Source organism: Centropristis striata, chromosome 7, assembly GCF_030273125.1.
Source record: "Centropristis striata isolate RG_2023a ecotype Rhode Island chromosome 7, C.striata_1.0, whole genome shotgun sequence".
Classification (NCBI taxonomy): domain Eukaryota; kingdom Metazoa; phylum Chordata; class Actinopteri; order Perciformes; family Serranidae; genus Centropristis; species Centropristis striata.
In genome coordinates this window covers 15,892,799-15,920,561 of record NC_081523.1, presented here as the reverse complement: position 1 = coordinate 15,920,561, position 27,763 = coordinate 15,892,799, and the positions used below count along the sequence as shown (strand labels likewise).

Sequence of the window (27,763 nt, the reverse complement as noted above, 5' to 3'; positions counted from 1 at the left end):
ATTAGGAATTACATTATCAGTGATAAAAGATGTATTAAAGTGATTTTATTTTATTTTATGGTATCATGTCTGATTGTTCATGTTGTAATCTATATGCTTACTTTTAGCATTTCATTGTGCTTTGTTTTAATAATAGCTTGTCTCATGTGAACCTTATTGTGGTTTATGTTAAGTTGGTTTTGAACGTTTTTGTATGGATTAAAATATATATGTAAAAAAAATATGATAATGATGTTATATCTTTTTTGAGCGCCCTACATTAGGCTACTATGACTTTTTTTGTACTTTTTTTAAATGAAATTCTGGACGACATACTACACTATGCCTTATTTTATTAAATTTGGACACCATACTATACTATGACTTTTTTATTAATGCAATTTGGACGCCATACTACACTATGACTATTTGATGAAAATTTGGACACTATACTTACTATACTATGACTTTTTGATGAAAATCAAATCAAATCAACTTTATTTATATAGCCCAAAATCACAAATCACAGATTTGCCTCAAAGGGCTTCACAGACTGTACATGGTACGACATCCTCTGTCCTTAGACCCTTTTTGGACATAATACTATACTATGACTTTTTTTTTTATGACATTTTGGACGCCATACTGTACTGTGGCTTTTTTTGAAAATTTTTGACAACATACAATACTATGACTTGAAGAAATTTTGGACACCATACTATACACTGACTTTTTTTTTTAATGAAAATTTGGACATAAGACTATACTAAGACTTTTTATGACATTTTGGAAACCATACTATACTGTGAGCTTTTTTTCTGAATTTTGGACGCCATATACTATGAATTTTTTATGAAAACTTATTGTTTACCAACAATGATTATGTATTTTGTGGAAAGTGACTGCTTGTGCTCCCAGTAGTACGAGCCATACAGTTGTCAAATAATATGAATCGTCCAAATGTTTTTCCTGATTATTTTCATGGTTTATTAGCAAAAACAGATTATCTTACATGAGTAAGAGTATGATATAGTATAGTATGACTTTTTTTGACGGAGTCATTTTATGACATCCCATAAAATTCTGGGTTTTTTCACTGTTTTTGGACAAACTATACTACTGGATGTATCAACAGACTATTATTGACCCATTTGAAGCATTTTCTGGTATTTTAAAAATCTGACAATTTTTGACAAATATCGCCACACTATAGTATTACCCCATTTTTGAGGGGGTCATTTTTGGACATCCCATAATAAGGTGTTGTTTTTCTTTGCTATTTTTTGACAAACTATACTACCACATGTATCAACTGACTATAATTGGTCCATTTCTTTTGCATTTTAAGCATTTTAAAATTTGATCTCTTTTGACAAAAAATGACATATTATAGTATTACTTTTTTTTATTTTTTTTTTTTATATTCTTTTTACATTGCATAATATGGTGTTTTTGTCATTGCTGGCAATATTATGCTCTAATATGTATGATCAGTCTATAATTGACAAATTTTTTTGTGTTTTAAAATTTGACTTTTTTCCGACAAAAATCAACACTTTTTTTGAGGGGGTAATTTTTGGACATGCTGTAATATGGTGTTTTTTCGATACAACATGTATCAAAAGGGAATAATGGGGCCATTTTTAACATTTTTAGGCGTTTTAAAATGTGAGCATTTTTGACAGAAATCGACATATTATAGTATGCCTTTTTATATTGGGTTATTTTTTGACGTCCCATAATATGGTGTTTTCATTATTTTTGGACAAACTATATTACCACACGTATCAACAGAGTATAATTGGACCATTTCCAGTATTTTTAGGCATTTTAAAATTTCACCATTTTTGAGAAAAATGGACATATAGCACACTTTTTTAAAAATTTGTGCATTTTTGAGAAAAATCGACATAGCATAGTATGACTTTTTTTCAGGGAGTCATTTTTGGACTTCCCATAATATGGTGTTTTATTTGTCATTTGTCATATATATATATATATATATATATATATATATATATATATATATATATATTAACAGCCTATAATTGAACCATTTGAAGCATTTTTAAGCATTTTAAAATTTGAGCATTTTTGACAAAAAATCAACATAATATTAGACTATATTACGACATGTATGACTTTTTTTGATTGAGGGGGTCATTTTCTATTTTTGGACAAACTATTCTACTACATGTATCAACAGAGTATAATCAGGCCTTTTCTGCATTTTAATTAACATTTGACCAATTTTGACAAAAACTGTAAAATTTTAAAATGCCTAAAAATGCTTGCAATTGGTCAAATATAGTCTGTTGGTACATATAAGAGCATGCTATGGCCATAAATGGCAGAAAAACACAATATTATGGGATTTCCAAAACTGACCACCTCAAAAAAAGCCATACTATAGTATGTCGATTTGTGTCAAAAATGGTCAAATTTTAAAGTGCTAGAAAAGGCCAAATTATCCTCTTTTGATACATGTAATAGTATAGTTTGTCCAAGAATAGCGGGGAAAAAACATCATATTACAGGATGTCCAAAAATGACTGCCTAAAACAAAAAAGTCATACTATAGTCTGTCGATTTTTGCAAAAATGCTCAAATTTTAAAATGCCTAAAAATTCTTCAAATTGGTCAAATATAGTCTGTTGATACATGTTGGAGCATGGCCAGCAATGACAGAAAAACACCACAAACACCATTTCCTGTAATATAGTGTTTTTCTGTCATTTCTGATTTTTAACATCATACTATACTATGACTTGTTTGTGACTTTTTGGATGATATGCTATACTATGACATTTTTATGCATTTTGGATGGTATACTATAGTTAGACTAGTTATAATGGATTTCAGTGGGCACATTTTTGTCCTGAAGGGTCTCAGTGTTTGCTTTTCTGCAACACAGTTTATAATTCACACTGGAACCATATACTATACAGCTACAGTACATGGACTTTATTGTATTCCCTTTGTAGCTGATAGAAAGTGGTCAAATGCATAAAAATACATTAAAAACTAGGACTGCAAGCAGTACTGAACGGGCCCTCGCAGTACAATCGTGTCGGGGCATGCTGCCGTTGGGGTGTGTGCGTTACAGGGGCCAGTCTATACCACCCCTATGAATTTCATTGCCTTAAGTGTTATAGTGTGGCCACGGTACCAAATATGAAATTAGACTGCCACCACAGTGCCACCTAGGGGCCGATCAATAAAACCTTAAAGGGTTATCCTCAGGAGGGCATTGACAATAATTGTACCAAGTTTTGTATAATAATGCACAAATTATCCCTTTAATCCTCATACAGTATCTGAAGGAGGACTCTTAACTGATAAGTTAAAAGAGACAGGTGGTGGAAAGTAACTGTACATTTACTCAAGTATTGGACTGAAAGTCAGATTTTGAGGTATTTTTATGTACATTTTATGTGACTTTATACTTCTACTCCACTACATTTTGAGACATATATTGTACTTTTTACTCCTCTACATTTAGCTGACAGCTTTAGTTACTTTTCAGGTCAAAATTTAAAATGAAAAACATGATACATTTAAAATGATTACCCATTTTTATAAATTAAACCACTTAAAAGTTTATTAGGTAGTTAAAATGAGCGGAGTGGAGTCATTTCACAGTGTGGTATTAGTAATTTTACTGAAGTAAAGGATCTGAATACTTCTTCCACCACTGTCCTTTTTACTTCTTTACTTTTTTTTACTCTTTTTTTTTTTTACTTCTTTTGCCATTTTTTTGTTACTTTTTTGACTTTTTTTTCACTTAAATTATTTTATGTGTTTTATTTTTTATTAATTATTTTGTATTTTATTTTTTTCTGCGCAATGCGCATGCGCGGCCCAAACGCGCTTCTGCGCATGTGCGGAAAACACGTAGTAGTAGTAGTGCACCGGGGCCGCACATGCGCAGTAGCGCACCGGGGCCGCACATGCGCAGTAGCGCAGCAAGGCCGCACGTGCGCAGTAGCGCAGCAAGGCCGCACATGCGCAGTAGCGCGCTGGGGCCGCACATGCGCAGTAGCGCGCCGGGGCCGCACATGCGCAGTAGCGCAGGGAAAAAAAGAATTAAAAATAAAAAAAATAATAATAATTAAAATAAAAAAAATAATTATTTAAAAAAATATATATATTAAAAATAAAAAAAAAATAAAATAAAAAAAATAAAAAAGTAAAGAAGTAAAAAGGACAGGGGTGGAAGAAGTATTCAGATAATTTACTTCAGTAAAAAGTACTAATACCACACTGTGAAATGACTCCACTCTGCTCATTTTAACTACCTAATAAACTTTTAAGTGGTTTAATTTATAAAAATGGGTAATAATTTTAAATGCATCATGTTTTTCATTTTAAATCTTGACCTGAAAAGTAATTAAAGCTGTCAGCTAAATGTAGATGAGTAAAAAGTACAATATTTGCCTCAAAATGTAGTGGAGTAGAGGTATAAAGTTACATAAAATGTACATAAAAGTACCTCAAAATTGTACTTTAAGTCCAGTACTTGAGTAAATGTACATAGTTACTTTCCACCATTGCTACCTGCCACTTCTAACTTATACATATCAGTTAAGAGTCCTCCTTCAGACACTGTATGAGGATTAAAGGGATAGTTTGTGCATTATTATACAAAACTTGTGTTAGAATAATTTGAATATTCTACGTTGTTTAAAATGAAATGATTACTGTGTCTCTCTTTTTGTATTTGTTATTTGTCTCCACGATCATCAAAGGTCACTATGCATGCGTAATTCACTAAACCTTGACAATATCTATCTCTATGCATTTATATTAATCAGGTGATATGATTTTGATACAATGATTATGTTTGTGTGTTAATGTTGATTTAGAAACTATGATTACTTTAATTACATATAGTCCATTTGCTTAAACTGATTAAGATTCTATAATAACAAATAATTTTATCGTCTGTTTTATATTTTTTAGACTGTAAAATAACAAGTAGACATTGAAGAATCTTTTGGCTCCTGTTATATCTCTGTAGAACATAACAAGGCAGAATGTTTGTCATAACAAGTTTGTTAGCAGGTCAGGGCACGGCCTTGTTCCAGGCAGCAAGATTGTTGCCCGTTGGCTTGACGTGTCCCTGTATTGATTAAGACTGGCGAAATCAGCGGATGAAGAAGGCGGCACTTCCTGGAAGAAATCTACCTTCATTATATAATAAACATTGTTAGTTTTGGAACTGGGGTTTTTTTTTCCAGGGGAAGAGACCTGGTTCAGACTTCATGACCTGTAACCAGTCTGTGTGTATCAGGGACAGTTAAAAATTGAACCCAGAGCTCTGTAACTTCACATTTCTTGACGTATTGTAATAAACTTTTGTTAAACTGAGAACTTGGACGTCTCCTGCTCATCAGTCCCCATCAACGACTGCGCAGAAATAATTGGTGAGGATTTTTTGTTGTTGGAATCAGATTATTCAATTTTCAGGGTTTCCTCATGCAATTTTTCTAACACTTGGTACAATTATTGTCAATGTCCTCCTGAGGATAACCCTTTAAGGTTTTATTGATCGGGCCAAGGTGGCTCTGTGGTGGCAGTCTAATTTCATATTTGGTACCGTGACCACACTATAACACTTAAGGCAATGAAATTCATAGGGGTGGTGTAGACTGGCCCCTGTAACGCACACACCCCGACGGCAACCTCTCATTGAAAAGTAAAAACTCACTCAACCAAATAGTAAAGTGGTCTAGCAGACTGATTGGTGAGCCACAGCTCAACGTGGAGACCTTGTACACAAAACAATTACAGCACATTACTGGTTCAATTTTAAATGACAGTTCCCATCCATTGCACACAGAGTTTCAGCCCCTCCCCTCTGGGCGTAGGTTTACAATCCCTATGTTTAAAACAAACAGACACAAAAACAGTTTTGTCCCTGCTGTGCTTTGCACAGGTGTTTATTTATTGTTGCTTTTATGTATGTATTTACTATTTCTATATATACATTTTAACCTTTATCTATGTTTTTATAGCCTAAACAAGTTTCATTTTATTTTGCTGTTTTATTTTGTTTATTTTTCTGTCTCCTTTTTCTTTTTTGCTATTCGTATTTTAGTTCACATCAATATCTAAGTATAGTCTGGGTCTGTAAGAACTTTTAATAATTTTTTATTTTAATTTTTTTAAAATTTTATTTAACTTGCCATTTCTTAACTCCCACTGTCTTAAGTTGAATGTTGTGTGATATGTGCCTCTTGTGTGTGTGTGTATGAGGACTCTATGCTGCAAACAAAATCTACCTCTGGGTACAAATAAAGTAAATAACATAGATAAAAAGATAAAAAAAAAAAAACATGATAATGATAATGAATTTAATTTTTAATTTTTTATTGTTTTTTATTTTATTTTTTATTTTTTATTTTTTTTTTTTAATTTTTTTTAATTTTTTAAATTTTTTAATTAAAAAAAATTGTTTACATTTTTAAATTTCTTTAAAAAAATGTAAATTTTAAATTTAGTGTTTTTTATTATTCTTTTTTTATTCTTTTTTTTCTTCGCTTCTGCGCATGCGTGGGCCCAGTGCACTTCTGCGCATGCGTGGCCTTGGTGCGCTTCTGCGCATGTGCGAAAGCCACGCATGCGCAGTAGCGCACTGGGGCCGCACATGCGCAGTAGCGGACCGGGGCCGCACATGCGCAGTAGCGGACCGGGGCCGCACATGCGCAGTAGCGGACCGGGGTCGCACATGCGCAGTAGCGCACCGGGGTCGCAAATGCGCAGTAGCAAACCGGGACCGCACATGCGCAGTAGCGCAGCGGGGCCGCACATGCGCAGAAGCGCACTGGGGCCGCACATGCGCAGTAGCGCACCGGGATCGCACATGCGCAGTAGCGCACCAAGGCTGCGCATGCGCAGTAGCGCACCGGGGCCGCGCATGGGCAGTAGCGAACCGGGGACGCACATGTGCAGTAGCGCAGGAAAAAAATAATTAAAGAAAAATAAAATAATAATAATTAAAATAAAAAAATAATTATTAAAAAAAAAAAAAAAAAGTTAAATGAAAAAAAAATGAAAAAGTAAAGAAGTAAAAAGGACAGTGGTGGAAGAAGTATTCAGATCATTTACTTCAGTAAAAAGTACTAATACCACACTGTGAAATGACTCCACTCTGCTCATTTTAACCGGGGCCGGGACTGTTTTCTTTTATTTTTGCTATTCGTATTTTAGTTAACATCAATATCTAAGTATAGTCTGGACCTGTAAGAACTTTTAATAATTTTTTATTTTAATTTTTTTAAAATTGTGTGTGTGTATGAGGACTCTATACTGCAAACAAAATCTACCTCTGGGTACACATAAATTAAATAACATAGATAAAAAGATTTTTTTTTAAAAAACATGATAATGATAATGAATTAAATTTTTTATTGTTTTTTATTTTATTTTTTATTTTTTTTATTTTTTTTGTCTCAAAATGTAGTGGAGTAGAAGTATAAACCTCAAAATTTTACTTTAAGTCCAGTACTTGAGTTAACTTTCCACCATTGCTACCTGCCTCTTTTAACTTATACATCAAATCAAATCAAATCAAGTTTATTTGTATAGCCCTTTACAGTAGCCAGAAGGTACCCAACGTGCTTCACAGGAAATCCATAAAAACAATACATAACACATGCATAACATATAAGTACAAAATAAAAGTGCTGCAGTGCTGCAAGGTAGTACAAGCCATAGACCATAGCCATACATAGAAAGGAACAAACAAAATGAGTAGACCTAAGAAACAGAGTTGGCAGAATTAAATGCCAACCTAAAAAAGTGGGTCTTCAACTTTGATTTAAAAAGGCTGAGATCAGAAGTGAAACGAATGTCAGGGGGCAGTTTGTTCCACAGCCTTGGAGCAGCGACGGCAAAAGACCGATCGCCCCACTGTTTAAGCCGTGTCCTCGGGACCTCTAAGAGAAGTTGACCCGAAGAGCGCAGGGCTCTGCCACAATTGCGAACAGTTAAAATCTCTGACAGATAAGATGGGGCCAGTCCATTAACGGCCTGAAAAACAAATAACAAAAGTTTAAAATCAATTCTAATTGATTAATTCTAATTTAAGAGTCCTCCTTCAGACACTGTATGAGGATTAAAGGGATAGTTTGTGCATTATTATAAAAAAACTTGGTACAATTATTGTCAATGCCCTCCTGAGGAAAACCCTTTAAGGTTTTATTGATCGGCCCCTAGGTGGCACTGTGGTGGCAGCCTAATTTCATATTCGGTACCGTGGCCACACTATAACACTTAAGGCAATGAAATTCATAGGGGTGGTATAGACTGGCCCCTGTAACGCACACACCCCGACGGCAACGTGTCATTGAAAAATAAAAACTCAGTCAACCAAATAGTAAAGTGGTCTTGCAGACTGATTGGTGAGCCACAGCTCAATGTGGAGACCTTGTACACAAAACAATTACAGCGCATTACTGGTTAAATTTTAAATGACAGTTCCCATCCATTACACACAGAGTTTCAGCTACTCCCCTCTGGGCATAGGTTTACAATCCCTAGGTGTAGAACAAAAAGACACAAAAACAGTTTTGTCCCTGCTATTCTTTGCACAGGTGTTTATTTATTGTTGCTTTTATGTATGTATTTACTATTTCTATATATACATTTTAACCTTTATCTACGTTTTTACAGCCTATACAAGTTTTATTTTATTTTGCTGTTTTATTTTGTTTATTTTTCTGTCTTTTTTTTTTTTTGCGATGCGTATTTTAGTTCACATCAATATCTAAGTATAGTCTGGACCTGTAAGAACTTTTAATAATTTTTGATTTTATTTTTTATTTTTTTAATTTAATTTGCCATTTCTTAACTCCCACTGTCTTAAGTTGAATGATGTGTGATATGTGTGTGATATTTGTGTGTCTGTATGAGGATTCTATACTGCAAACAAAATCTACCTCTGGGTACAAATAAAGTAAATAACATAGATAAAAAGATAAAAAACATGATAATGATAATGAATTTCATTGCCTTAATTCTTATGGTCTGGGCACAGTGCCAAATATTAAATTAAATTGTCGCCAGAGCGCCACCTAGGGGCCGATCAATAAAACCTTCAAGGGTTATCCTCAGGAGGGCATTGACAATATGTATACCAAGTTTGGTGTTAATCTGACCAACCGATTTGGAGATATAAAATACTTAAATTTAAAGAGCGCCACCTAGAGGTCATCGGCCAAAATTTTGTAAACAGAGCCCAAGGGGCTCATGGGGAAGTAGGATCTTGAGTTCCATGTCATTCAGACACACCAATATGGAGATATAAAACACTTTGTGTTTTGTGTTGAAAATAGCGCCACCTGCAGGAAGTTGTTATTTAATAACTTGAGTATTCTTTGGGTTATCAAAATTCTTTTAATAACTTTTTGTTGTGAAGGTCCATAGATGCTGTGTGCAAAGTTTGGTGCAAAATGATGAAATTGCCTAGGAGGAGTTCGATAAAGTAGGTTTACGACATTTCACGAATTTGCGGGGGAAAAAACTCGAGGTGAAAATGGGCGTGGCCTATATCACGAGATTCAGCACAATTCAGTGAACGTGTGGATATAAGGTTTTTGAATGTGCGATAAAGTATGTGGGAGTTATTAGCCAAAACGCACTTTCCTTTATTATAGCGACACCTAGTGGTGGAAGTTCAGGATGACAATAGATTATAAAATATTTCGCCAGGTGTGACTTATATTTAAAGTTTCATGAGTTTTATAAAATATTTTGCCAGGTATGACTTATATTTAAAGTTTCATGAGTTTTGGGGTATGTTCAGGCAGTGAAAAATGCGATCATTTGGGAAGAAGAAAAAAAAAAATCATTCGAAATACAATAGGGACCTCGCAGGTCGTTGCCTGCTCAGGCCCTAATTAGCTTGTCCCAAACCAAAAAACCCCATAGAATCTTCAGTCCTTCTCCAGAATGGAACTGCCTTTAGAATGGAACTGGTGCCTTGTGATGTAATTAAGAATTATTTTAAATATCTCCTATATATCTGGACCTCTGGTCAGTTTACCTTCAGTTGCAAACCGTTCTCTACCTACAAGCCAAGTTGGTTAACAGTTAGTTGAAGAAGTTACAATGAAGCGCTTTTGGAAAAAACTTTTTTTTTGCATAATGCCATCAAGTTCACGTTCAGCCATCTGTTTGTCAGCAGATAAAAATGGTAAGAAAAGCTGCTAAAACACACACAGTCATGGGAAGAAACTTACTTACTAAGTACATTTATTTAAGTACTGTACTTACTTGTATTATGAGTATCTGAATGGTATGCTACTTACTGTGATAACTGAGTTGATAATTTAGTTATATTCTGTGTAATTAGTACATTTTACTTTTGAAACTTTGTTGATACTTTAAATTTTCAAAGCAAGACTTGTAATTGAGTACTTTAACACTGTTGTATTGCTTCTTTGACTAAAGTAAAGGAAGTAAATACTGACAATCAATGCAGTTTAGTGCATATTTCTTCTCTTTAAGTGTATTTGCTCTAATTATTCTACACTCAATGAAATGCTCATAATCAGTATGTGATACATTAGTCTTTTCGTGTGGTCGTAAAATGATAACCACATTTATTTACATGAGCATAGAAAGTGTTTCACCTATATATCTGTCTATTTTGTGTTGACTGAATGACCCCCACTAACTCTGTACTGCTTCTCTGTCAGCTGTTGCAGATGAGCAGAAGAAATCGGAGGTCTTTGAGGTGAAAAAAAGCGACGTACTGTGCGGCGATACAGGTCGCTACCTAGTGAAGAACTTCATTGCTATTGGGAGCTTTGGCAAAGTTGCCAAATGTGTGAATCTAAACACATCACAGGAAGTAGCCCTCAAGATCCTAAAAGCTGAGGACCGTGTAGCCACCACAAGAGAGGTAGATAACTTTATTCTTTTAGATAATTATCTTTTCTTCCAAATGTTCTTACTTAGATTGAACTGAATTAACTACTGATCCGTGCTGTGTCACTTAACCTTGGTATTTTTTTCCTCTCTTCTCCACAGATGAAAATGCTCGAAGCAGTAAGCGTTCTTGATTCAGACAAGAAGAATGTGGCCCAGTTCTTTGAAAAGTTTGAACACAATGGTCAGACCTGTCTGGCTTTTGAACTGCTGGACAGGAGTCTTCACGACCTGCTCAATGACAGAGACTGCAAGCCACTGTCTCTCATTGAGATACGGCCAATAGCACAGCAGGTAAGCGCTGTGTGACTTTGAACTAGGTGTTAACAAACTAGACAATATACTCAATCAGATAGGGAAGATGGTTTGTTATGTAAAACACATAAATTAAAACTGAAAACTGAACTGAAGATTCTGTTCTTTAATCGTCCACATCTTACCCTTTGTCTCTGCAGTTGCTGACGGCCTTTGTTGCTCTAAAGCGCATCGGTGTGGTTCACTCAGACCTGAAGGCAGACAACATAATGCTGGTAAACCACTCGGCTGAGCCCTTCAGAGTGAAATTAATAGATTTTGGTGTGTCCTTCTACACCTCGGAGAAGCTACGTGGCTGTTCAATCCAGCCTCTGGGCTACAGGTAGGTTCAATCTGCAAAGCTCATCTTTGAACTTGTTTGCGGCCGTGTTTAAGAAGTAAATAACCCAACAGTCTCATCTCAAGCGCACGTTTTAAATTTGAGACAGTACTTAACATCTTGTGTCATTCTTGTATGTTACACACAGGGCACCTGAAGTCACCCTTGGTCTCCCTGTCTGCGAGGCCATCGACATGTGGGGTCTAGGCTGTGTGCTTGTTTTGCTGTACATCGGCAACCACGCCTTTTCGATCCAGTGCGAGTACCAGGGTGTAAGAATCCAAACAAATCTTCATTTAAATGCACAGGCTGTTACATAATGCCACAAACCCAAAAGGGGGACTTGTGTTGGCTGACATGGTTCTTAATATTCTCTCTCCAGCTGAAAGCCATTGTTGAGATCCTGGGCCAGCCCGCTGACCACCTCCTCAGTGCTGGTTACTACACCAAAAAGTACTTCAAGGCAAGTCAGCACTTGGAAAACCCCAAATGGTCGCTGAAGGTATGTTAACCAGTTTTGATTTTGCATCCCAATGACAAAACATCTCTTTGAAATGGTAACAGAACTGAGGAAAAAGCATCTGACTTCTATATTTTGTTCTTGTAGACTCCAGAGGAGTACCAGCTCGACACTGGCATGAAGCCGAAAGGATGGGAGCGGTCTTTTGATAGCCTGGATGGCCTGATAACAGTAAGTGGTCCATTTCATGGGTAAATTTTGCATTCATAACAATTTCATGTGTTGCTAAGAGACAGGAAGAAAATAAACACAACATTTCATTTCAAATTCAGCTTGACACAGAATTGCAGGAATCCATTGAGCTGGAGGACCAAAGAGAATTTGTGAGCCTCCTGAAATGCCTCCTCCATACGGACGCTAAGGAGAGGATCACGCCTGAGAAAGCTCTCAAACACCGGTTTATCACAATGTCACATCTGGAGCATGGCATAAACTCCAGCTTGTAGTAAGTCACTATGTTTCTGGTATCAGTACAGTTGGACAGATTCATGATTGGATGAATGGTCAGATTTCTGTTCTGACTGACTGGTTTACTCATTGATTGTTTTGTTTTATTCAGTGTGGAAGACTCCTTTGACGCAATGTATGTCTGTCCACTGGATGACTCAGAAGAGGAACTTCCTTCTGATGACCAGGCTGATGAAAGACCTGAAGATGATGGACCTTCAGACAGAACTCAAACACATTGTGAAGTCACTCCTTGCGCCGATGATGGCGTTACGAATATGCCTTGCCCAAATGATGGAGCAGCAGTTGTAGAACATACCGGCGCAGCTGAGGAGGAACCAGCTGTTAACCACAGTGCAGCCAGTCCAGCTGAGGAACCAGCTGTTAACCACAGTGCAGCCAGTCCAGCTGATGAGGAACCAGCTATGAGCCATAATGCAGCCAGTCCAGCTGAGGAACCAGCTGTTAACCACAGTGCAGCCAGTCCAGCTGATGAGGAACCAGCTATGAGCCATAATGCAGCCAGTCAAGCTGAGGAACCAGCTGTTAACCACAGTGCAGCCAGTCAAGCTGAGGAACCAGCTATGAGCCATAATGCAGCCAGTCCAGCTGAGGAACCAGCTGTTAACCACAGTGCAGCCAGTCCAGCTGATGAGGAACCAGCTATGAGCCATAATGCAGCCAGTCAAGCTGAGGAACCAGCTGTTAACCACAGTGCAGCCAGTCCAGCTGAGGAACCAGCTGTTAACCACAGTGCAGCCAGTCCAGCTGATGAGGAACCAGCTATGAGCCATAATGCAGCCAGTCAAGCTGAGGAACCAGCTGTTAACCACAGTGCAGCCAGTCCAGCTAATGAGGAACCAGCTATGAGCCATAATGCAGCCAGTCAAGCTGAGGAGGAACCAGCTATGAGCCATAATGCAGCCAGTCAAGCTGAGGAACCAGCTGTTAACCACAGTGCAGCCAGTCCAGCTAATGAGGAACCAGCTATGAGCCATAATGCAGCCAGTCAAGCTGAGGAGGAACTAGCTGAGGACCATGTTGCAGCTAGTCAAGCTGATGAGGAACCAGCTGCTAACCACAGTGCAGCCAGTCAAGCTGAGGAACCAGCTATGAGCCATAATGCAGCCAGTCAAGCTGAGGAACCAGCTGTTAACCACAGTGCAGCCAGTCTAGCTAATGAGGAACCAGCTATGAGCAATAATGCAGCCAGTCAAGCTGAGGAGGAACCAGCTATGAGCCATAATGCAGCCAGTCAAGCTGAGGAACCAGCTGTTAACCACAGTGCAGCCAGTCAAGCTGAGGAACCAGCTGTTAACCACAGTGCAGCCAGTCCAGCTAATGAGGAACCAGCTGTTAACCACAGTGCAGCCAGTCCAGCTAATGAGGAACCAGCTGTTAACCACAGTGCAGCCAGTCAAGCTGAGGAACCAGCTGGTAACCACAGTGCAGCCAGTCAAGCTGATGATGAACCAGCTATGAGCCATAATGCAGCCAGTCAAGCTGAGGAACCAGCTGTTAACCACAGTGCAGCCAGTCAAGCTGAGGAACCAGCTGTTAACCACAGTGCAGCCAGTCCAGCTAATGAGGAACCAGCTATGAGCCATAATGCAGCCAGTCAAGCTGAGGAACCAGCTGTTAACCACAGTGCAGCCAGTCAAGCTGATGAGGAACCAGCTATGAGCCATAATGCAGCCAGTCAAGCTGAGGAACCAGCTGTTGACCACAGTGCAGCCAGTCAAGCTGAGGAACCAGCTGTTAACCACAGTGCAGCCAGTCCAGCTAATGAGGAACCAGCTATGAGCCATAATGCAGCCAGTCAAGCTGAGGAGGAACTAGCTGAGGACCATGTTGCAGCTAGTCAAGCTGAGGAACCAGCTGTGAGCCACGGTGCAGCCAGTCCAGCAGAGGAGACGATCTCCACTGACAGGTCACCTGACGAAGCTCCATCTCTGAAAGCGAAAAAGAGCCGGCTGAAGACGATCCGGAAATTCTTTGGCAGGGCAAAAAGAATCCTTTTTAGAAAGAAGACATGCTAAACTTCAAGCATCAAATGGAGTTTTTGTATGTGAAGCCTTTAATGCCTATGTAAATATGTACATTTATTATTTCATGCATTTTAATAAATCATCTAATTATGTATTTATTTGGTTTTCTGGACATATTTCATGAATGCAACAACTGACACAAGCTATGCCATGGATATATTCTTATATTGATATAAGCTAATTCAATGTATGGTTTTATGTATTACCCTCATATGACCTACCAATTACAAATTAAACTGTTTTATGTTATTATGAGCAAGTAAATGTTGCCTTCCCCTACTACTTATTATTGCCTGCATGTGTCAGCATGTCCCTATTGAGCACACCTTCGCTCCTGCACTTTTTTTTTATCTTAATAAGTTCACTTTTTTAAACTTTTGTTTTCACTTTTTTTGCTCATTTACAAAATATGTATATAATTAAACATGACAAACTTTTATTTACAAACCAAATTTGCTTTGCAAAGTTGTTTGCAAAGTTCTATTCACATAGAACATGAGGCAAAAATATAGGAATAAATTAGAAGAGAATATCAATAGAACAAGTCATACTGAACATCTAGAAAAGTAATTTAGACCTACACGTTAACCTGTCTTTATTTTGGCTAACTCGTTAATACATCCATCCAGCAGGGGGCGACAGCGTGTGGGCTCACATTAATTTGGTCTTCCTGACGAAGTCACGACCCGCCTCTCTCTACCTCTGATTGGCTATTACAACTGCCTTCGTTGATTTGATTGGTTAGGTTTGGACACAGGGCGTGAGATTGGTTAATATGGAAGTAACAATTTCTGGGTCAGCCAATCAGAGGCAGCGTGAGGCGGGTCATCGCCATCCAAGGAAATGAAATATCGTTCCCGCCCTACCGGGGCTGAGAGAGCTTACTAACAACAATATTTTGGAAAGAAAAGGACACTGTGGCAGCGGTGAATTCCACGTCGTGTATGCATCAATCGGGTCTTGCAGGTCTGTCAGGCCTGTGCCGAGTCACCGATCATCTTTATCTCAGTAATGGCAAAGCGGCTACTGATTCCTCACAGGTGACTCGGTGCAAAATCACCTGCATCATAAACGTCACTGAGACCAAGCGCATCCGCCCTCTGCCCCCCGGGGTGGAGTACATCCACATCCCGCTCCCTGACTCCGCCGTGTCGCCTCTCAGCGAGCACTTTGACTCGGTGGCCGATAAAATCCAGCTCACTGCAGAGCAGGGCGGCCGCACATTGGTGCATTGCATCGCCGGTGTGAGCCGCTCCGCCTCCCTGTGCATTGCCTACCTGATGAAGCACCGCGGGGTGAACCTCCTGGAGGCCCACAGGTGGGTGAGGACCTGTCGACCCGTGGTGAGGCCGAATAACGGCTTCTGGAAGCAGCTCATCCACTATGAGATGGAGCTGCGTGGGTGCACCTCTGTCCGGATGGTGACCTCGTCCATGGGAGAGCTACCTGACATTTATGAACAAGAGGCCAGAAATATGATGCCACTGTGAAGAAGATGCCACTGGACAATTAATGAGTGTATGCGCAATAATATATTGTAATGTGTGTAGCATATATCCAATATATATTATACATATATGCAGTTATAAACAACTGTTAAGTCATTTAAAGAAACATAAAATATTAATAATGAACCTACTGTTGAGTAAATATGGGCTCAACTACATTTCAAAAGGGGATTGTCTGTTCCTTCCTCCACTTGTTATGAAAGCTGCAGCTTCTAGCTTTAGACCTTTAGTTTAGCCTACAATAAAAACATAACACAAAACATATTCTTGTGAAACACAGTGTATATGAAGCTTTTAACCTTCCTCTTATGTTATCCATAAAATACCCTTAAAAAAATTGTTTATCATCCAATTGGTTTCTCACCTGTTGGTGACCTTAGTAGTCTTCCTTATATGTTAAAAGATTGGTTTTAATATTTTTTTGTGTGGCCACCTGGACCAAATCGTGAAATGAACCTCAAGAGAATTATATAAAATAAAAGGTTGTTGTGTTACCTGACTATTACTGAGGGGTAGTAGAAGACATCTGAAATTAATGTTTTATTTTAATATTAACTATAGTAACATCTATGGTGTTACAGGTAAATTTTGACCTGTATATGTTTCACTAAATATTGTTTTATAATCCTATATTCTAACTGAAACAACACAAACATCATTTTCACCAGGGAATTTTATAGTTTAGTGAAATTGATTTTTTTTGTTTAAATAGAGGTTCCTGACAAAGTCAAAAAGCCTTGATGCAATAAGCAAAGTTGTGTGCATTTAAAACCTAAAACGGGTTGTGCCGACCCTAACACAAGAGGAAGGTTAAACATGTCCCTTGCAAAATAGCAGCATCTAGTTGAGGGCCCCTTTCACATTTTTTAGTTGTTAGCAGTTCAAACCAAAGAGTGTTTTCCACTAGATTTCTCAGTGTGAGAAACAAATTTGGAATGTTTGTTTCCTGCATTAAAGAGCTTTCACACCGATGTTTAGCAGCTGCTCAAACTGCTGCCAAATTCCAGAAAACCTAAAAACTTATGATGGTCACTGGCAAAAGTTCAGCACAACAGAACAAAATCTGGGTGTCAACCACTTCATACCCCTACCGCCATGATCGAAAGCACTTCGCCCTCATTGAAGTTGCTGGAGATGGTGTGAATGCTTCTTTTACCATCTCACAACCCCTTCAATTTCCCTTGTGACCCTTTGAAAGTGGCCTGAGCACTAAGTTGGGAAACAGAGCTGTAGAACCTGATAATGTAATAAATTCCTGATAATGCAATTACCCCGATAATGTAATAAAAATCTGCACTTGAGTACATTGAAAATGTAATAAAACCTGATAATGTAATAACTTCCCGATAATGTAATAAAGTGCATTTCCCAATAACGCAAGTCCTGATAATGTCATAATTCCCCAATATTGTAATAATTTAACAGCAGACCACCCATGACTTGGGTTCAAGTGGTGATACTGTGCTCTAGCGCCACCAACAGGTCAAAGTTGAATGTTTATTAACTTTTGACCCGTTCATCTGTTTTTCACAAATGACGTATCCATGACACACGAATGCATTCAACAGCTTCTTGAAATCTAAAGGTGCTTGGTGTTATACTTTATTACATTATTGGTAAAAAGTGTGTTACATTATTGGGAAATGCACTTTATTACATTATCGGGAAGTAATTACATTATCAGGTTTTATTACATTTTCAATGGACTCAAGTGCAGATTTTTATTACATTATCGGGGTTATTACATTATCGGGAATTTATTACAAGAGCTGTAATGAATAGTAGATCAGTCGATCAATAGAAAATGAAATGGCAAATATTTTGATACTCGATTACATTGTTTTAGTATTTTTTTTTAAAGCATAAAAAGCCATTTTAAAACAAACATTTTCTGGTTTCATACTTTTTAAATGCGGGGATTTGATGCTTTTCTTTTGCATATATGATAATAAACTTTATAGCTGGACTAGTACTGTTGGTCAGTTAAAACCTGCAGAGAAGACTCCCACACACTGTCTAACTTCAAAAACATTTATTGCAGTTATTACAGTGTACTTTCACCGCCATGTTATTGGCAACATAATTGAGTTGAGTTGAGAAGCACTGGACTAAACTACCCAACTGTATCAAACAGAGAAACTTGAGGTCTATTTAGCTGAAAATACTTTGTAGGAGTATGAATTTTAAATCGTTGTATTGGTCCTTTTAACACTAACTACCAACCTGTCCTGTATATGACAGACACTAAAGCAGCTGTGACAGTGAAAGCAATCAAACACATTTGAGGCTAGAAAATACAAAAAGCTTTTATTTCAGAATCAATACTCATTTAAATTTTGTTTAACAGACACATAGTTGTGCAATAAAACACTTGACGGACAGCAGGATGTTTTTATGGACAGCCATTCACAACAAACTGAAATAAATACCTAGTAATTTAGCTATATGTTCATCCTGAAAACATGCTTTTCTCATGTCAACTGCGAGACTGTATGAAATAATTATTTCTGGTTCTTATTTCACTCAACTACAAAATGCTGCACTTTTCTGCAGATTCAGCAATAAAAATATATATCTTGAGACTTAATATGGACTTTTGATTCCTCCAAGAAACAATACGCTTAAATTTATTTTATTTTTTACAGAACGGGCTTTTCATATATTATGATAATCGGCCAATACAAATATAATTGTTAATTTAGCGAACAGGCACAATACAAGAATCACACATTGAATCACAGTAAAATCGTTCATAATTTGGCACAAGTCTCATCTCTGAACACAAATACACATCTACTCTAGAGGATTTAATCTAATGTATCCCTATTTAACCTTTCCTCAGAGATGCATATTTTTTCCAATAGTTTCCCACCAACAGTCAAAGTAGAGCAGCTTGTTTCCAACTTCCTCTGAAAAAAACAGGTTTAAGGTTGCAAAATGTCAGACAGTGGTTTCAAGTTAAGCAACAAGTAGTACAAGTTGGATGTGTTCCTCTTAAAGAGGAAGCCACAGAGGTGTTGCACAGTCATGCTTTAACCTTAGATTGTGGTGAACAGATTGTTTTCCAGGACACTGAATCTTGATAAATAAAAAAAAAGGTGTTTACATGTGTGGTCAACCCCAGCAGCAGCTATAATGTCATGCAGTTGTTTAATTTTATCTTAAGAGACTAGTTCAACATTTTGGGAAATATGCTTGTTCCTTTTCTGCCAAGGCTAACTGTTAGGGCCTCAATTCCAGCTCTTATGATATATTAATTTTACTGGCAGTTGGTGGTAGTCTTAAAGGGACAGGTCACCCCAAAATAAAAATAAAACATATATATTTTCCTCTTCCCCATAGTGCTATTTTGCAATCTAGATTGTTTTGGTGTGAGCTGCTGAGCGTTGGAGATATCAACTCTAGAGATGTCTGTCTGGCTCTTAGCTTGTCTCTTTCAAGAAGTCAGGACCCGGTTACACAAAATAATCCACATACCTTATATTGAGGTCTATTCTTGAAAGAAAATAGTTTATCTCACAACAAGGTCTGCAGATTATATTGAATTATCGCGTTATTTTGAATCCCACTCCTTTCCAATGTAAGACCCACGCATTGCAGCATTTAAGCACTGGGATTGGTAGAACATTATTTGTTTAGGTCTTATCCCCTGACCAAAGGGCTATCCTAACCTCAGGAGGAGTGGGATTAATTGCAATGATGTCCCTGAATAACATGGACATCAGTGCTGGAAAGAGACATTGCTGTCGAGTTTTTCTGGGTTTTTCTACAAGCCAAGTACCATCTAGTTTCATTACAGTCACACTAAAACAATCTAGATCGATAAAAAGCTCTGCAGGCAAGAGGGGGAAAAAAGTGTATTTGATTTTAGGGAGAGCTGTATCTTTAATGTTTAATATACTGGAAATATTTGAGAGTGGTATTGTCTAACTCTTAGCAAGAAAGGAAATCAGTGCATATTCCAAAACTATTGCTTTAAACACAGACTGTATATGTATGCATCTCATTTGGAAAATAAAGTTTGCTACATTCATCCGGCCAACACCATTATGGTTATGAACACGAGCAGAAATCCCATGTGATACTTTAGTACATCTAAACCCCTAATACATTTTAACTAATAGACATTTTTAAAATAACCTCGAAAAAACGGAAGTATTTTACAAAGATTCAAATGGCTTCTTTAGTGCACAGTGTGATCACTAATGTACTGCACAAACAAGTCTGGAATCCAAACAGTTAATATTTTTCATCTGCTACTGAAATATCCTGAGTGCCGGACCTTAGTCAGGTCAAATGACAAGATTGCCTTAAAAGTGGATTAACGACACAAGTGCAAAAACAGCATGCTTATTTTACTTTCACTGCATTTCACTAATTCCCTCAATAAGGCAACAGTGTCATCTGCATAGTCATATGATAAGCATCTACGGTTATAAAATAGAAGACTGTCTATGTAACACAAGGTGAAATCAATGCAGAGTGCACTAGGAAAATATCTAACACCAGGATCCTTTCATTCATCTCACACAACCCCCAGTGTATTCAGCTGCTCGAGGCAATGGCTTCAAGAGAATGACTTGAGATTACATCTAAAAAGAAAATGGAGAGAATTCAGTCCTCACAAAATGTGTAATGATAACGTGTTTTAATTTTTGAAAAGGGAAGAATATTTTTCCTTATCTCAATTACTTACATGCTGTTCCAGCTTCTGGTATTCTGTGGATTTAGGTCGACGTGTGGATCTGGATTTCTTTCCTTCCAACATAAATGCAATTATCTGGAAGGAGAAAAGGGTAAAGAGAAATTGGCAAATTTTCAAATGAGTTGGCCTGTCATGTGAAGCCTGACCCACAAAACAACTATGAATAAATTAAACCACAGACATCACAGAGGATTAAGCTCTCTCTGTCACAAAAGAAATAAGCGCTTTTACTAAAATGTCATGCTATTCCTTTAAGACTGCTCCTCTTATGTGCTTGTTTGGGCCCAGAAATGTATCTGCAAGTCACAAGCTGACCATTTGTACCAAGTATTCAGTTATCATATCATAATACTGAGTGCATGACATATTTCTGCACTAAATTAGTCCAGTCTGAAATTCCTGTTAACTAAACTAGCAAATATTCCCCCGAGTTAAACTGTGGACCAGTTATTTCATTGTATATAATTGAATATAAAACAAAGGTCTACAACATCTCTAGTTCAGCACAATAACTGGGTTACAAAAAAGTAAATTTCCATTCAGTTACTGCAACAACAATGCACAAACCAGTCAAGTGGTTGACATTTGCAACTCAAATCTAGGTCAGTGGAAAACATAGGAAGCATGCTTCAAAGAGGTCTGAGAGAGCTAAAGGCCAAGTACCTTGCGCTTGTTGTGGTAAGTGATGTAAAGCACGGCAACCAGCACAGCTGTAGAGACGAGGTAGGCGAAGAAGTGGCTGCTTTCTGCCTCGTCCTTTATGCCAAATGGCTCATATGGAGTTTTGTCCTTATTGGTGCCTTGTGTTTTCTCATCTTTCTTGCTGTCGACTACTTCTTTCTCATCTTTCTTACTGTCAAAGACATCGTCGTTGTCTCCATCTGCGTTGACGCCGTCTACTTCTTCGTTGCCGCCGTCGACTTCTGCGTTGACGTCGTCTTCATCTCCTTCCGGGTTGCCTTTCTTGCCATCCTCTCCTTCCGTGTTGCCTTTCTTGCCATCCTCTCCTTCCGTGTTGCCTTTCTTGCCATCCTCTCCTTCCGTGTTGCCTTTCTTGCCATCCTCTCCTTCCGTGTTGCCTTTCTTGCCATCCTCTCCTTCCGTGTTGCCTTTCTTGCCATCCTCTGCTTCCGTGTTGCCTTTCTTGCCATCCTCTCCTTCCGTGTTGCCTTTCTTGCCATCCTCTCCTTCCGTGTTGCCTTTCTTGCCATCCTCTCCTTCCGTGTTGCCTTTCTTGCCATCCTCTCCTTCCGTGTTGCCTTTCTTGCCATCATCTCCTTCCGTGTTGCCTTTCTTGCCATCATCTCCTTCCGTGTTGCCTTTCTTGCCATCATCTCCTCCCGTGTTGCCTTTCTTGCCATCATCTCCATCCGTGTTGCCTTTCTTGCCATCATCTCCTTCCGTGTTTTTTTTATTGCCGTTGTCTACTGTCGTCTCGCCTTTCTTGGCGTTATCTCCCTCTGTGGCGTCTTTGTCAGCGTTTTCAGGTGGCTCTGACTCCTTGGGTCCCTTTGCTCCTGGCATTTTGCCTTCCCCTCCTGACTCTTCAAGACTCTTGGCTGGTCCTTTTGTGAATGTAGGCCCTTTATCAGTGGGATTACTCTTCGCTTTTTCATTATTCACAGCTGTCGTTTTTTTTTCATTACTTTCGCCACCTTGTGTGTTTGATACTCCTTGTTCATTGTTGCCTTGTATAGGTTTGACTGGTCCTTCCTGGCTAGTATCACCCTGCTTTACTTCACCACCTGGTTGTTTTTCAACAGGTTTATTTTCATTTTCTGTTGCTTGTACAGTCTTTGGGGGTTTGTCACTGTCCTTTTGTTCATCATTATTGTTTGCTCCAATAGAACTGGCAGAATTTTGGTCACCATCAGCTCTGGATTCTAATGATTTGTCATTGCCATCATCCGATTTTGGGCTTTTGCCTTCATTCTGCAGAACTGTGTCACTGTCTGCTGGAGGTTCTCCTACAGGAGCCCCTGTAAGTAAGAAAAAAATAAACAGAATTAGAGTTTTAACCAGCAGAACACAGGCCATTTTGACAATAACAGAAAGAACAAATAATATATTCCCATCCAATAATAAATACCATGAAATCTGCTAGTTTGAATCTTTGAATTCTGCCTTGGTGACCTAAACACATCTGCTTGCTTGCCCCCATCTTTGTTTCCCCGTCAAACTGTCACTTCCACAACTCGTCTGTACTGTCCCACCTTGTTAGTAATGTTCTATGTTCTTTCTTGTCAGCTTCCTCCACATGATTAAATAAGCTGAGAAGATTTCATTAGATGATTAGATTATATTCTGTAAAAAGCATGAAATAAAAGCCAGAACATTAAGGTGGAGGAAGCAGCCTCCGCACCCTTGAAACCCACTTGGAAACATGACAAACAGTTTGGTGTACACGCTGAACAAGGACAAACAACATCCCCAATTGATTCACCTATGCAAATAAACAAAACAAATGACTGTAAGAGGAAAGAAAATCTGCAGTAGTGAAATCATCATCATACTGTGATTTTTATCAGTTCTGGCATTAAACCCAAATTAAAAAAACAAACAAACAGCTAAAACACATAAAAATGTAACATATAACTATTGTAATACACATTCTAAAATAATATTTAAAGCAAGTTTAAAATGTATTTTTACTCTTTTTGGACAATTTGCGGACTGTGACAACAACATGTTTTTGTTTTTTTCCCCTATATTTGAAACTGCTCTCCACCACCTGCAAAATTTTATTTTACCAAACAGAATCCCAGAAATCAATGGGTATTAAAAAAAATAAGAAGAAGGTATTAATAGGTATGACTCTCACACTGTGTACTGACAAGTAAGTCATGCCTGAGTCATAGCTATTTATCAGGGTTGGATTACAAACCAGGCAAAGTAGAGGACTGGGGGACTTTCCTGGGTTAGGGAAAGAACATTATCAACTCAGGTGGTTCATGCATTATTTGCATAATGACGCAATGTTGTGTAGGGGCCCTGTGTAAAATTGTAGTTCTTAATTCTAAGATTATATTTTATTGTATTTTTTGTTTGTTTGCCCATACATAAGACTCTGTAAAAGCTATAAATGAAGAATAAGAAATGTGTCAGGAGAGGTCAAGGAGCCACAGGCTCATACGACGGACCTCCCCTAAACCAAAAGAGAAACAAACAGTAACAAAGATGATGAAAATTTGGTAACTATGCTGACATAATTTAGAAAATTATGTCAAAAATACAACAAAAAATAAGTGACAAGAGTGAGCACAAAAAACATCCAACCAGTAGGGTAAAAAAAATGTAGAAATATCACAAAATAAAGAGACATCATAAATTAAATGTGATGTTGACTGTGATAACAATTCCTTTTACGATTTTCTGATGATAACAAGCTCTTGATAACATGTACTTTGGCATTTGTTTTGTTCTGTCACAAGAAGAGTGAAGAGGATCAACCTGTCTAGTGTTATATAATTAAATTAATTTGAGAGTTGCTAAACAAAGAAGGCAAAAAAAAAAAGGAATTTATAAACAAACACATATCTGATGAATATTTATGTGATATACTGAATAATATTCAGTTTCCTGAACAGTAGAACAGAGGTTTTTATTGCATTGTTTTACAGCAAATAACATTTATAAAGCTTGAAGTGGTAAATATTTTCCCAAACAAAAATACTATAAATCAAATAGAGATAAGTCATGAAATTATATATAAAGTTAATAAACAAGACGCATTAATGAAAGTTCATTTTTTGCTGATGATCCCCGGTAAAATTTAAGTTTTTCCTACTTAATTCCTCAACAACTAAAATGCCTAAAAGCAAGTTTAAGACAGTTGAGAAATGTATTTCCCTTCTGATGACACACTCAAACAATCCAAAACATCCCTCCTGCCCCTTCCTGCAAATATTATAAAATTACCTTTCTAATATTTAATGAGATCTTATTGAGGTGAAACCATCTTGCAACACTCATCATTTCGTCGTCTGTATTATTTATTAAGAGTGAGATTTTCATAACTAAAACTGTGTCGACTGAAACTGTCACCGACTAAATCACACATTTAAAAACTGAGGTACAATCTCAGGATCACAGTCCTGGTTATTTGTGATTGTAATTAAGCTGCTATATATAGTCTATTGTTTGCTTGGTACTTCATGGGAACTTGGAGCCGACAGGATCCATAAACCAGTAGACGTGGGATGGGGGTGTGGCTTCCCAGACCCTTGAACCAACACATGAATCTGGCTATGCCGCCTTTTAAAGCCAGTACAGTACAGACTAGTATTAATGAGGTACCACAATTTTAAAACTGGTATAACTGGTAAAACAATCCTCAATGCCTCTTTGTTACCACTGCAAAAAAAACCTCCCAGGCACAAAAAAAATAGGAGAGATTTAAAGAGAAAGTATATTACATACAAACTATATAAAAAGCAACAGTTGATTCTCTTGAGTTAAAAGTCTAAATATAGATTTTTTTCTTAATTACTTCCTTCGGTACTTTTGATAATAATGAATATGGCCATCTTATTGTTTTTGGCACGTGGGATCGATACTTTGACCGCCTTTTCAGCCTACAGTCATACAAAAAATTATCAGACCACCCATTTTCTTCAATTTCTTGTTCATTTCAGGGCCTGGTACAACTAAAGGTACATTTATTTGGACAATTTTACATTGTTTTCTTGATAATAACCAAAATCATTATCAAGAAAACCATGGAAAATGTCTAGATACCAGCTCTTAAATTAAACTCTTATGAGCTATTTTCGTTGTTATCATTATATTTGTCCAAACAAATGTACCTTTAGTTGTACCAGGCATTAAAATGAACAAAAAATTAGAAGAAAAAATGGTCTAATAATTTTTTTCCATGACTGTAGATTTTTTTAAACTTCCTTCCGTACTTTCGATAATATCGAATATGGACATATCGATAGGTTGACAGCCTTCTCAGCCTATTTGTGTTTTGTGTAACGTGATATTTGGTTTTGTGTGACAAAAGATGAAACACAATTAATACTGCCACTTATATTCAGTTAATACTTCAATAATAAATAACAAACGTAAGTACATAAACATATTAATACACAGGAATTCATTTTTTAATATATTTTTAGGTACGATTTTAAACTACAGGGAGGTGTAGCTATATTTACAAATTGTCAGTTTATTATCGTGACACGTCTATGATGAGTTAATCATCTCTGTGTTTAAACAATTGACACTTTGTACTCTGGATAAATAGCAGCCAGCGCTAGTAGGCAATATGGGGGAGGCAAACATTTCTGCCTGGGGGTCACAGTATACAAAATAATGATGAATTAATTCGTAAGTATGTTATACATATATAAGAGTGCATAGCTCAGTGGTTTTGATGGCTTTTCTGCTTGTTGAAGGCTGGATTGTTGTAATGTACTGTTTGAGCTCCTTCTCAAAAATTAAAAAGATGTGTGATTAGAGAATTTGGATTTGTGTTTATGGTATTTTGCAAGTAGAACAATCAGGTTGATAATGAAAAAATGTTTTTTGTTGTTCGTGGATATGAAGGGAACCGAAACAGTACATTTATATATGTAAGAGAGACACCAGATAACATATTCTGGGAAATGAATGTACAGACATTTTGCCAGAAAACATTTAGAAATGGACAGGACCAGAACAAATGACAAAGATCTTCTTCACACTGTTTGCAGAATGAGCAGTTCACGTCAATGTCCTTTTTGTATCTACGTAGAAGTAAAGTGCGGGGAACATAAATAACAAAGTGACACAAAACTCCACTCACCTCTGACGAAGCAGAAACACAGAAATATGGTGAGTACAAAGGAAGCCGTCCTCATTGTGACCGCAGACTAATTAAAATAAATCTCTTTAATCTGTCTGTCGTCTGCTCAGCTCACGACACGAATCCGTTGTGACAAACGCCAGTCGACAGGTTGGAGGTTTTGACAAGTCCGGTTCTGCTTCCGTGTATAAACAAGTCTGCTCTTCTTCTGCAGCGGAAGACACAGCGCTTACTGCCACCTACAGGCTGAGGGCTACTAGTACAGGGGCAGTGTTTTGGATCTAGTTCAATGAATGAAGTTCCCTGGTGCCCCTATTCTCTTCTGACTTTACTCTCAGTAGTTGCCAAATAGTAATTCCAGCTGCCTTAAACAACGCACAGGGACTATCACCTTTCTGTGCATGCATTCACACAGGCTATCTGCTTGCTTGCTCAAGGCAGGACTATTTATCACTCCTTTCTTTTGTGTCAACACGTGTGACGTTTCACTGGGAACAATGGGATGAGTAGGCAAATGTGGTGTTGAGTGATATAGGTCCTGGTACACACTGCTAAAAGAAATATAGTAAACTTCACATTGGGTTGATTAAATAAACTTCACATTTGTATGGGCTTAAATTTGTCTCATTAATACCTGTAAACGCACAGAGGGTGATCTACAGTCCTTGAGTTACACACGTGTGCACAAATACAAATTTCTAATCTGTAACTTGTATTATGATTTTTACAAATAAGTGTGTATTTGTCAGTATATTGTGTATTTGTGAATATACAATTTTCCATTTTTAAAAACAAATTCTGTTTGTGAAGTGTGTTTTTACAAATACACAATATATTGACAAATACACACTTATTTGTAAATAAAACAAAATACAAGTTACAAATTAGAAATTTGTATTTGTGGATAGCAAAACATGTGCAAATCAAGGACTACTTGTAGATCATTCTCTGTGCATTTACAGATATTAATGAGACAAATTTAAGCTCATACATTTGTTGTTCAATCTTTAAATGTTAATGTTTTTTTAATATTAATATTAATATTAACTATCTTAAAGGAATACTACATCCCCAAAATCATTTGTATATCAACTACTCACCTTGAATCCTTGATTGATTGAAAATTCTTGATTCATTGAATTAAATTGGGGCATTAAATTGGCATTTAACTGCAAACCCATATTAGAACATCTGTCTTC

The 27,763-nt window shown here is 37.4% G+C and overlaps 3 protein-coding genes across 3 annotated transcripts; 2 read left to right on the top strand and 1 right to left on the bottom strand.

Moving 5' to 3' along the window:
- Positions 1-10,037: 10,037 nt before the first annotated feature.
- On the top strand, positions 10,038-14,554 carry LOC131974419 (homeodomain-interacting protein kinase 2-like). The gene is made up of 9 exons (XM_059336724.1): positions 10,038-10,177; positions 10,683-10,888; positions 11,017-11,208; positions 11,370-11,551; positions 11,697-11,820; positions 11,931-12,050; positions 12,156-12,239; positions 12,341-12,513; positions 12,628-14,554. The coding sequence occupies exons 1-9, from the start codon at positions 10,093-10,095 to the stop codon at positions 14,552-14,554; spliced, it is 3,093 nt and encodes a 1,030-aa protein (XP_059192707.1). The 5' UTR covers positions 10,038-10,092.
- Positions 14,555-15,389: 835 nt separating this feature from the next.
- Positions 15,390-16,379, top strand: zgc:153044 (uncharacterized protein LOC751678 homolog). The gene has a single exon (XM_059337281.1). The coding sequence runs from the start codon at positions 15,508-15,510 to the stop codon at positions 16,051-16,053; it is 546 nt and encodes a 181-aa protein (XP_059193264.1). The 5' UTR covers positions 15,390-15,507; the 3' UTR covers positions 16,054-16,379.
- A 1,972-nt stretch (positions 16,380-18,351) lies between these two features.
- On the bottom strand, positions 18,352-26,739 carry tgoln2 (trans-golgi network protein 2). Its single transcript, XM_059337280.1, has 4 exons — positions 26,565-26,739; positions 21,440-22,755; positions 20,768-20,851; positions 18,352-20,663 (listed from the first exon to the last, which is right to left on the bottom strand). Exons 1-4 carry the CDS (start codon positions 26,617-26,619, stop codon positions 20,658-20,660), a joined length of 1,461 nt encoding a protein of 486 aa, XP_059193263.1. The 5' UTR covers positions 26,620-26,739; the 3' UTR covers positions 18,352-20,657.
- Between the last annotated feature and the right edge of the window lie 1,024 nt (positions 26,740-27,763).

Coding starts and splice junctions, on each gene's coding strand:
- LOC131974419 (XM_059336724.1), top strand. CDS start 10,093: ATGAAGCGCTTTTGGAAAAAACTTTTTTTTTGCATAATGCCATCAAGT. Junction 11,821..11,930: donor TCCAGTGCGAGTACCAGGGT/GTAAGAATCCAA, acceptor TTCTCTCTCCAG/CTGAAAGCCATTGTTGAGAT. Junction 12,514..12,627: donor GGCATAAACTCCAGCTTGTA/GTAAGTCACTAT, acceptor TGTTTTATTCAG/TGTGGAAGACTCCTTTGACG.
- zgc:153044 (XM_059337281.1), top strand. CDS start 15,508: ATGCATCAATCGGGTCTTGCAGGTCTGTCAGGCCTGTGCCGAGTCACC.
- tgoln2 (XM_059337280.1), bottom strand. CDS start 26,619: ATGAGGACGGCTTCCTTTGTACTCACCATATTTCTGTGTTTCTGCTTC. Junction 22,756..26,564: donor GTGTTTCTGCTTCGTCAGAG/GTGAGTGGAGTT, acceptor TCTTACTTACAG/GGGCTCCTGTAGGAGAACCT. Junction 20,852..21,439: donor CTTACCACAACAAGCGCAAG/GTACTTGGCCTT, acceptor TTCTCCTTCCAG/ATAATTGCATTTATGTTGGA.